Source organism: Amaranthus tricolor, chromosome 6 (genome assembly GCF_026212465.1).
Source record: "Amaranthus tricolor cultivar Red isolate AtriRed21 chromosome 6, ASM2621246v1, whole genome shotgun sequence".
In the NCBI taxonomy this organism is placed as follows: domain Eukaryota; kingdom Viridiplantae; phylum Streptophyta; class Magnoliopsida; order Caryophyllales; family Amaranthaceae; genus Amaranthus; species Amaranthus tricolor.
In genome coordinates, this window is record NC_080052.1 from 15,213,007 (window position 1) to 15,225,169 (window position 12,163).

The 12,163-nt window shown below is 34.8% G+C and overlaps 1 protein-coding gene across 1 annotated transcript; it reads right to left on the reverse strand.

Moving 5' to 3' along the window:
• Positions 1 to 9,062: 9,062 nt before the first annotated feature.
• LOC130814592 (leucine-rich repeat extensin-like protein 3) lies at positions 9,063 to 11,803 on the reverse strand. The gene has a single exon (XM_057680710.1). The coding sequence runs from the start codon at positions 11,411 to 11,413 to the stop codon at positions 9,665 to 9,667; it is 1,749 nt and encodes a 582-aa protein (XP_057536693.1). The 5' UTR covers positions 11,414 to 11,803; the 3' UTR covers positions 9,063 to 9,664.
• Between the last annotated feature and the right edge of the window lie 360 nt (positions 11,804 to 12,163).

Genomic DNA, 12,163 nt, shown 5'->3' on the forward strand with positions numbered 1-12,163 from the left:
GAATAAAGGTTCTCATATTTTGGTTGTTCAAATTTATGTTGATGATATCATTTTTGGTGCTACTAATGATCTGTTATGTAAAGAATTTGCTAACCTTATGGGTACAGAATTTGAAATGAGCATGATGGGAGAATTAAATTTCTTTCTTGGTTTGCAAATTAAACAAACTGAAAATGGTATTTTTATTCATCAACAAAAATACATTAAAGAACTTCTTAAGAAATATGGACTAAACAACTCTAAAACCAACCACACACCTATGGCTACCAATGTTAGACTAGATGAAGACCTAAATGGGAACAACGTAGATCAAACCATGTATAGAGGCATGATAGGTTCTTTATTGTATCTAACTGCAAGTAGACCTGATATTTCTTTTAGTGTTGGTTTATGTGCTAGATTTCAATCAAGTCCTAAAGAATCACATCTCACGGCAGTAAAGAGAATTTTGAGATATCTGAAGGGAACAGACGACTTGTCCCTATTTTATCCTAAAAGTGATGTTTATGATTTAAAAGGTTTTAGTGATGCAGATTATGCAGGTGATCTTGTTAATAGAAAAAGTACATCAGGTATGGTACAATATCTTGGCTCATGTTTAGTTTCATGGAGTTCCAAGAAACAAAACACAGTTGCATTATCCACTGCCGAAGCTGAATACGTAGCAGCAGCAGCTTGCTGTTCCCAAATGCTCTGGATAAAACAGCAACTTAGAGATTTTGGTATTAAAGTTGAATGCATTCCTATTTATTGTGACAATACCAGTGCCATATGTATATCCAAAGATCCAGTGCATCATTCACGTGCTAAACATATACACATTAGACATCATTTTCTAAAGGATAACGTAGAACACAAAAATATTGTATTGAAGCATGTTAACACAAATGAACAAGTTGCAGATATTCTGACCAAACCCCTTCCTAGGGAACAATATGAAAAGATGAGATTGGAACTTGGTATGATCAAGCTCCACTAAAGTTAGTTGCATATATTTCCCATTGAAGCATCATGAAAATGAAGAGGTCAGGAATCAATCTCAATATCTTGATTGAAAATCAATTATTGCATGGATCAAGTAAACACGTAATAAAGTTTGTACTATGAATGTTTTTATGTTTGCATGTTGTTAATTCAATCAGACCAAAGCAATGTGTTCATCATTTTCTTCATAATATTTCATAAAATCATAATTAATTTTCTTTATTTCTTATTCTATATTTTATTCATATTTAACATTTTTATACGGCCAAACCGTCTGAGAACTTTTGGGAAAACGGTTCTTCTTCACTCAAGTAATGCAAAGCAATAAAGAGATGGGACTTGGAGGAGTAACCGTCACTTCAATAATTTAAAAACCCCTGCTTCACGTCACCTTCCCAAACCTTCTCTCAATCTCTCACTCAAGAACCGTCCTTCTTCCTCTCAAAAAACCTTCAAAATTCAAAAATGAAAACCCCCAAATCCTCTAAATCAGGCAAGAAAACTCCGAAATCCTGTATGCCCGATCAACCAAAACCACTAAGGGTAGTACTTCCACCTCCATTACTGCAGGACGCACCACCGACACCAACTGAAACTACACAAGAATCACCGAAACACTCCACTGAACCCACCAGTACCAAAAGAAAAATGTCAACAGGTGGTTCATCTTCTAGAGTAGTTAAGCGATCGAAGCATGTTGATCCAAACAGCGCAGAAGAAGTCTCAAAGGAGATGACTGTAGGGTTCGGGTTGGACAAATATTGGTATGATTCTACGAACTTTCCTAGATTGCATGAGATTTTACAGTATCAAGAATGGGAATTGTTAATGTCAAATTTCAGTTGCAATTCGATTTTTCCAAACCTAATGAGAGAATTTATTGTAAATTTCTCTAATGATGGCGGTATGTGTACTAGTGTTGTTAAAACTGTTAAAATTAAATTTAACAGCGCTTTATTAGGGGAATGGTTTAATGTTCCCAATGTTGGTTTCGATACATATCATATTGGGTCAAAGATTGCATTTTCTGGCATTAATGAACGAACAATTTTAAAATTTTTAGGAATTGATCAAAAGGGGAAGATCAGTCACAATGTTCTGTCCCCTATGCATAAATTGTTGTACAATGTTGCTCGCAGATTTATCTTACCACGAAACTCAAAACGTAGTCAAGTGAGTTTGCGTGATGCCACCTTGATTTACTGCATGGAAAAACATATTAAAATAAATTTTCCTTCGTTGATGATCTCTCATTTATCAGACTGCATTGAAAAGAAAAGTTTTATTGGTTATGGAGGGTTGTTAACATGGATTTTTAGGAAGTTTGAGGTCCCATTGGAAGGGTTGGAGTTCCCAATGGGTCCCAATATGAAAATTGGTGCTAAATGTTTACAAAATTTGCATTTGAAATTGAATGATGAGGGAGTCTTGATGCATGAAGGGGTTGTTGAAGTAGAATCTGATGAGGAAGATATTGAAAAAGAAGAAGAAAAATTGAGAGAGAGAGATCAGGAAGAAAAAGTGGAAAAGGAGCAAGAGCCTGTTCCCACTGACCATATTGAAACAGAAGAAAAAGGGGAACAGGATGGAGAACCCAGTAAGGGGGTAGCAGAACAGGAGGGAGCCTTAGGAGAAGAGGCTCATCACAATCTTTATGATGATACAAGTGATGAAGAGATTGTGATAGCTTTGAGGAAAAAGGCTAAGTCAATACAAAGGAAGAGTAGGAGGTTGGCCTCGAAACGCAAGGCTACTTTGGTTGATGAAACACCATCTGACACCATCCCTAAGCCAACATCTGATGAACCTACCTCTCCCAAGCCAGCCAGTTCACCACCACATCAAATTCCATCACCACCACCATCACCTATCCCATGTACACCACCACCATAATCACACACTTCACCCAATATTGGCTGTACTAACTTTGACTCTGTTCCTGCAGTTTCCTTACATACCATCCTCTCCAAGCTCCTTGATCTACAGTCTCAATTCATTGCATTTCAGGATGAAACTCGTGTCTCGCTTGCTTCTATTGTGGATCAGCTAAACCAAATGGAACAACGCCTTGGTGCCAAGCTGGACACAGTGGAGGTGCAGACTGAGTACATTGATGAAGAGACTGACCGTTGATCCCTCTGCTCAAAAATTTAATGATTTGTTGGCTGTATCACTTCTCAAAGAATTTTATTTTTTATTTTGTTTGCCTTGTACCATCTGGGGTACATGGTTGTTGTAACTTTGAACAATTGCTACTTTTCTTTGTTTTTATTTTCATGGTCTGAAACAATTAACTCTATGCAGGTTTAATCATTGTTCATAGCACTTGCTTTTATTATTGTTGTTTGTTGTTTTCATCACTAACAAATCTATATGCTTTGTGCTGAGATTTGATAACTTCCAATTCTTTTTGATTGATGACAAAAGGGGGAAGATTATGCACAAACTTAACAGGAGCAGTGAATACACAGTTACAAATCTTGGTTGATTTATATTGATTCTTATGAATGTTGTGTTTTGCTGTGTACTGTTGTGTTTATATTTTGTTACTTGGTTACTGTGAATTATGAATTTGATATTGTTCTCAAGATGATCTTTCTGTTGATATCAGATGATCTTTCTGTTGATATCTTTCTGTTGATATTATTTAACAATGTGTGTTTTATGTTTTTCTTGTGTTTTATATTTGTTTTGTTTAATTAGTTATGTTTATTATTATTATTAGGTTTATTATAGTTCTATTATGTTAGCTTATATTATGTTAGTTTTATTATATTAGGTTATTATGTTATGTTAGTCTTTATCTATTTTAGTTTAACTTAGTTTATTTCATTTAGGTTTTAAGTTAATTAATTTTAAAAACTTTTGATATTTGATATTTTAGAGTAAACTGTTTGTTTATGAATGCTTGGTAAATAATATTCTAACAAGTTGATTTGCTAAGTTAATGAGAGTTACTTTAATCTCTAGTATGCTCTATGAATTTTGATTTACTCTATTTTTACTTAAGTTTGTTTATAAAGTTTGCCATCATCAAAAAGGGGGAATTTGTTGGCCTCTTAAGGTTTTGATGATGACTTTACTTGTAAATAAACAAACATATTTTTAGAGATTGTTTTGTAGGTATATATCCGATTTAATGTGAATCGTTGATGAAGCCTATGACTTGATTCGTGGAAGAAGTACATGTCTCAAATATCCAAGAAGTTGGGAAATTGCTCTGGAAAACAGTCTGTTGTTCCTAGAGTTGAAGTTCTGACGAATGTTGTAGATGGAGACAGTGTTCTGTTCCTCACGATACAGGTCCGAAGAAGACATTGACTGGAAGTTACGAAAATTATATTTTCTGTTTTTAGTTAATGTAAAAGGTTAAAATTTAATTAGTTGCTTAATTAAATTTATTTATTAATTGGCAAAATAATTTTAATTCGCCTAAAAACATGGAGAAAATCAATTCCTTGTTTATCTCCTATGAACTCGGAATTCAAGAGACTTGTTCTCTACTTTGAATTGGTCTCCTATAAAATAGGATCTTCCTTAACCCATGATGTTTTAACCGTGCATGTGTACAGCAGTTACATTCCACTCCTACCTTTAACTAACTTTCCGTTTTCTTTGGAAGTAAGTTAGTTATGGAGAACGTGGGATGTGTGCAGCTCCTGGAGAACATGGGCTGAGTGCACTGCTTGCTGTTCCCCTTTAAAAGAGGGAACTTACGGTTCAGATGGGTATGCATGAATCGAGAGTGTCCATCTAAGGGAGAATTTATTTGAGAAAAATATTCTAAGTTTTTAATGTCAATTAATTCATAATATTTTTTTAATGCAACTATTTCATTTTGATCTTTATGAATTGGCCTTGTAAAGGGTAATTGAGTGTTATTGTTGTAATTAGACTTGTGGGAAGTCTAAGGGTAGTAGAAGAGAGAATCGTGAGAAGAGAAAGAGAAGGAGAGAATAGAAGAGAAGAGAATTAGGCCTAAGTAGAGAAGCTTTGAGAAAAGCACTTAGAGAATTAAGAAGCTTCAAGTGAAGCGAATTATTGTTATGTGTAATTGTAATTGATTGCCTTAACATAGTGAGAATTTTGAAATCCCGGGGGGTCGTGGTTTTTCCTTCTTATTAGGCCAAGAAGGTTTCCACGTAAAAATCCTTGTCTCCTTTATTATTTTTTCTTTTCGTTTTTAAGTTTAAGTTTTGTTCTTTACTTAATATAATTCCGCAAAAAGTTGAGCAAAAAATCTTAAACCTACTACACAACAATTCACCCCCCCTCTTGTTGCATTCGATCATCCATTAGTATTTCTACATTCACCATTAAAAATTTAGGGCAATTACGGTTCTTCCTAGGTATTGAGGTGACTTATGTTCCTGATGGTATTATTATGTCTCAACACAAGCTCACTCAAGAGCTCTTATATGATAGTGGTTTCTCCAACTTCAAAACTGTGGTGACTCCTTTACCTCTCAATCTCAAACTGCAAAAAGGCAACTTCCCACCATTTTCCACGCCTCAACTGTACCGTAGTCTTGTTGGCAAACTCAACTTCCTCACTCATACTCGTGCCGATCTTACCTATACTATTCAGACACTGAGCCAATACATGCAATCTCCTACTGAAGATCATTTTCAGGCTCTCCAGCACACTCTCAATTATGTCTATAGTACTGTCGGCCAAGGCATTCTGCTTCGTGCTTCTGACCACTTATCATTATAAGCTTTTTCTGATTCGGACTGGGGTTCCTGCATTGATACCCGTCGTTCCGTTACTGGTTATTTGCTTTTATTTGGACAATCTACCATTAGCTGGAAATCGAAGAAGCAGACTATTGTCTCAAAACCATCATCTAAGGCCGAGTATTGTGCAATGGCTTCTGCAGTCTCTGAAATAGCTTGGACAGTCCGTCTCCTTGAAGATTTAGGTGTGACCAATCTCAAGCCCGTCACTCTCCATTGTGACAATGAATCCGCTCTGAGTATTGCCCACAATGCCGTGCTCCATGATCGCACCAAACATATAGAGATAGACTACCATTTCACGCGTGAGAAGGTCATGGAAGGTCTCCTCCAACTGACATATTTGCCTACTTCCAATCAGCTGGCTGATGTCTTTACAAAAATAATTCATTCCTCACAGTTTCAGCATCTTCTTTTCCAAGCTTGGAATGTATTCTCCAACCCAAGCTTGAAGGGGGGTTGATATATTAGGTTTTATTGTTACTGTATTGTAAAGAAAAACCTTTATCATGCTTTGTCCTTTTAGTCTTTTGTCATTTAGTATTCTTTCATCCTCTTATTGTATATAAGGATAGTACTGTATAGTTGTAAAGTAAGATGCAATAACAAACCCAAAACAGAATGATTCTTTTCTTTTTCCTAAACCCTTCGTTTCTCTCTCTTATTGCATTCTTCTTGCTTAAACTTTTGTGAAGCTCGAACACTACAATAATGGCGATCTCTAACATACATTAAAGAGTATAATAACTTATTTTAAATAGTAATTATGAAACAAAATAATGAAATATAATACTTGAATATGTTTTGACACATAAAGTAGTAATAAATTTCAAATTTTGTGTAATTTTAGATGATATAATTAATTCTTATATAGATTATTGAAAAATAAGCTATTTGATATTGATTTTTATTATCCTGTTAACAACGGCCCAGACACGTTTTGGTAACAAAATTTATACTAAATTGAGTATAACGTAGCCTGATTAAAAGATGAAAAGAAAGAGAAACGTTAGGTTCTAAAAATAGGCACCCCTTATTGTCGGTGAAATTGTTGACCACCATTCCCCAATTCTCACCAGTCAATCATCTTCGATGCCATTCAAAAAGACCACAATTAAACACCACCACAAAGACTTTACACACACCTCCACTTGTGAATTGTGTCACGTTATTTGCTAATACACCTTTCTTATTTACTCGTTCTCTCCTTCACAATTAACACCCCTACCTTTTTAGCTAAATAATCCTACAAATGAATATTGGATAGGAAATAAATAAAAAACAACATCATACTTATAATACATTTGAGTGTTTTAGATTGAGAAAATTTTTAAATTAATGAATAATTATTTTAAAAATGCTACTAGAGATATTCAAAACAAAACAATTTGATAAAAAAAATAAATAAATAAATAAAACACAAACAATGTGAGCTCGCTTAGATTGAAAATAAATATTTTAAAGATACTAAAACTCAAAGTAATGGAACAATGATAATTAGAGATGCAAATTAATTAATTAAAATAAATGTGAAAGGGGTAGAATGAGAGTAAAGTACAATAAATAAACAAAAATAAAGATGATTTTCCTCGTTTGGAGGAAAAGGTTTCCCCACCCTCTCCTATAGTAAATCTATACTCTAAAAAGAGAACTAATTGCTATTACTTCCTAACAAATTCTTTCACTTATCTAACAATCAAATTTCTTTAATCATATATTTAACTAACTTTATTTTTGTACTTTGACTTTTATTTATCACTTAAATATTTATATTATACTCAATCAAAGCAGAACCTCTAATTGCTTAAAAAAAAGTACTGAAGCAAAGAATTAAAGCCGAGAAAAATCAAAGTCAAAGTCAAAATCAAAATAAGTAACTTAATCCAAGGCTAAGTTAGTAAGTTACTAAAAAGATGAATAAAGAAATTTGGTCGAAGCTTATGCCTTGGCCAACTCATTGCTCTGCGTTGATGAAGGCTGTGTTAATTCAAAATTGTTTTAAGAAAAAGGTTGTGCAGATTCTCACAGCAGTAAAAAAACAATAAATAAATAAATAAGGGTTAGCAAATTAACCTTTTCTAAGAGATAATACAAGATTTTATTTAAAATTGTTGCACCAAAGCACTGTATTGTATTTGTATCTTTTGTTGGGGTCATAATTCCCGAAATTCAAGGAGGGGTAAAAATAAAAAAATAAAAAAAAAAACAAAAAAGTGTATAGTTGAAGCAAATAATAGCCAGTATTACAAAGTTTGAAATTTAAACAAATAATGGTGGGATCTCGTGAATCATTTATTTATTGCTAATACTCTGACTATAACCACTAACAATAACAATACTGCTTAATATCTTTGCTTTTTCTCTACCTCGGTCGAAAATTATGGATCCACCACTTCATTTTTCTAAATTAACAACCTATCTTCATGTTACTCTCCCCCCTTAATCATTCACCTAAACCATATCTCAACCACAAACGACACCAGAAAATGAGAAAAAAATAAATAAAAATACGACCCATAATAGTATTTGTTATTTTAAATTAACCATTAACCATATTTATTCTACCGTTAATTTCAATCTATGCAAGGTTCTCACTATTTGGAGTAAAATTAACCTTATTCGTTACCTAGCCTCATCCGGACCTATACCTTATTTTCGAGAGGAGAGGAATATTATAATGAGCAAACATCATCATCAACTTTATGCTCATAAACTTGCAGCAAAGAGCTGGAACCCAACTAGTGCTCTCAACATGTCCAAATCCAACAACCCAAATTTTTTTTGTAAAAAGAATTGGATCACCAAATAACCAAACCCCATGTGGATTCTCAATCTAGGGAAATTTTGATGTAGACTTTGGTTCATTTTGCAAAATGGGGCACCCAATTTTATGCTAATTATCTGGTTGACATTTTAACAGTTGGGCATAAAAAAGTTGCAGAATTTTCAATGGCATAAATGGTAGTAGTGCCATCATCAACTTGAATCTTTTGTGTATACAGGAACATTCACATACATATATATATAAAAAAGAGTATTCACCATATTTACTTGGGGAAACCATTAAGTGTCAAAATGTTGTAAATGCCAACATTCAATTTTGCTACTTGTTAGTTAGTTGCCTAACAAATTGACAAGAATTTTCACATATTACACATACCCAAAATTAAAATTTGTAGAAAAAAACAAACAAAAATTATCAGAAATGCTTAATCTACATAAACCATTTTATGGGTATACACAATATGTGAATATTCATATGAACACTTTCAATTGCAGAATTGAAGCAAGAATGGTACATACTACTACATCATTAAAAATTATAAACAAAAGAAAAAAGAGATAGACAAGGTGATATGAATCTGAAAAATGAATACAAAGATAGTAAAAATGTTCCAAAATTATACTATAATAATAAATGCAGAATCAAAATAAAATCATAAAAAAAGAAATTGTATGATCATAAATAAGAAAAAAATTTAATAACAAACCCACATAGCAGCATCAGCAGCAAACACCAGGGAGAAGTGTTTTGCTGCAATTTCCCCCTTTTTTTTTTTTTTAAGCCACCCAAATGATTTTTATGGTTTATACATACATTTTCCCCTGCAAATCCTACTCCTTTTTTTTCCTGCAATTTTTTTTGTTGATTTTGTTCCTCAGCTGCACCAGATTTTATTTCACAACTCTTGAGATAAAGAGACAGAATATCCATAAATTTTTGTGGCAAAGAGAATTATATCCTAGTAATTTCCTCCTCTTTCTTTCCAATTTCATCTTCTTCAATGCAAATTCATATAAACTCTCATACAAAGTTGTCACCCGCTTTATTTCCCAAAAGAAGTAAAATTTTTTAGTAATAATAGTTGATAAAAATGTGATCATGATTTGTAGTGGGGATGATGAAGTTAGAGGAGAAAAAGAAAAATTCATCTTAAAAGAATCAATAGAAAGGTGGTGGTGGTGGTGATGAATATGGCAAACCAAAGATTGGTGGTAATGGACCTTCGTAAACTGGAGCTGGTGGCGGTGATGGTGGTGGTGGTGATACATATACATATGGCGCTGGTGGTGGTAGTTCCACGCATGGTGGCGGTGATGCTGGTGGCGGAGGTGGTGAATAATACATGTATGGCGGTGGTGGGAGCGGTGATGGTGGTGGAGGAGGTGGTGAAGGAGATGGAGGCGGTGGAGATGGTGGTGGTGGAGGTGGAGGTGGAGGAGGGGGTGAAGGAGATGGAGGGGGTGGGGAAGGTGGTGGAGGAGGTGGCGGAGGTGGAGGTGGTGGCGGAGGTGGAGGAGGGGAATACACTGGAGGAGGTGGTGGTGGCGGAGGCGGTGGTGGAGGTGGAGGAGAGTACACTGGAGGTGGTGGAGGAGGCGGTGGAGGCGGAGGTGGAGGAGAGTACACCGGCGGTGGAGGTGAAGGATAGACAACAATAGGAGGCGAAGGGGAAACGGGAACAACAGGGGTAGGCGTAACACCACCACCACCACCACCGCAACCAAATGATGAGCAATCAACAGGATGAGACAAGAAAGCTCTACAAGCAGAGGCGGAGCGTTGAACAGGCCGCCTGGGAATACAATTGCGTCTATCGGCAACAGAAGGAAGTCGCAAACAAACAGGCGGTTCACTTGTAAAGAAGTTATATGAGTAAGTAAAGTTCTTCAAGTTGGGCAACTTACAAATACTGGCAGGAATTCTCCCTGAAAACATATTATGTGCCACATCAAGCTGCTCCAAACTCTTAATATCTCCAAAAGATTCCGGCAAATGACCCATTAACTCATTAAAACTGACATCAAACACCGTCAAATTTTGGAGCAAACCCATATCATTTGGCAGACAAGATTTAAACCCATTGTTCATCATTATAATCTCGTTCAAATTGGACATATGAACCAAACTTTCAGGCACACAACCATGGAATTTGTTGTTAGCGAGAACAATGACTGAAACAGGTGAGTTGCCAAAATTATCAGGTAACTGAAATTGGAACCGATTATGGTTGATAAAAATGGCATCTAGATCTTTATCAAAAAGTTCACGAGGAACATCACCCTCAAACTCATTGAATCTCAGATCTAAAAACTTCAAAGAGGGTAAAGAAAGAACCACCTTAGGAAATCTCCCAGCAAATCGATTATTACTAAGATCTAACTCATACAATAGTTTCATATTACGGAATTTCTGAGGAACAGTACCACAGAACCGATTTGTATTGATATGAAACAACCCAAGATCTCGTAAAAGACCCAGTTCCTCAGGCAGATAACCAGCAATATCCGCATGGTTTAAATCAATCCCAGCCACAGTAGTAATGTAAGGATCGTCAAGTGCCGGAGCACAAAACACACCCGAGTAATGACAAACATCAGATCCGACCCAATTAGCAGTATAGTTATTTGGGTCGGACAGAATAGCTTGTTTCCATGCTTGAAGAGCAATGTAGGCATCTCTTAGCCTCTGATTAGGAAAAGTGAGGTTAGGAGGGACGATTACTCTTTCACCTCTGTCACCGAATTCATCTTTATAGTAAAGAAGTTGCCTACGAGCAATGTATCTGACTTCTGCATCGCTTAATTTACCACTTCCAACAAAACCTAATGATTTTTGAGTGAGAAAAAGGGATGAAAACAAGAGAAAGTTGAAGAACAAGAAATTTGGGTTATCGGTTGTCTTCTTCATCTCACATGACAAATCTATGAAACAACCCACAACAGGAAGTATTTAATTTACTCAAAATTTAGTTTTGAAAAAAAGAATAAATTTTTCTGGAAAAGTTTGGGTATTTTCAGGTATAGATCTGAGAGAAATGTGGGAAAGACAAAGAAGATTTAGAGTGTGAGGTGAAGAAACGAGGAAGAGGGAAGAAGGGTTTTGTTACTTTATTTTAGGTATTTGTTTTTTTTTTTTTTCTTTTATTTTTCAGAGTAGAAAATTTTGGGAGTTTGTGTGTTGTATGAAATGCAAGAGAGGAGAGGAGAGGAGATGGATAGATGGAAGAGGAGTTGTGTGTGTATTTAGTGAGGGGAGAGAAGGCACAAAATATTACATCAAAGGGCCAGCTAAATCACAGCTCAAAGCCCACTTGATTTCTTTCTTTTTTCCATTTTTTTTTTATTGGGTTTGTTAGGGAGTAGAATTTTGTAGGTAATTAATCATGTTATGAATATAATTTAATACTCCTATTTCTTTAACTACTTAAATGTTTTGGGTACATAATAATACTTCTATATTTATATTGGAATTTACTACATCTAATTTTTGATAAACAATTTTTCATATCAGTTTAGGTGTCTAATTTATTTTTAAATATATTTAATTATTTGCTTTCAAAAATGATCTCTAACTACTAATGATAAAAAAATTAAAGTTGACATTAATAGGTGAACATGGAAATAGTGAATAGAAAGTTTTATTATTAAAGTTTAATCA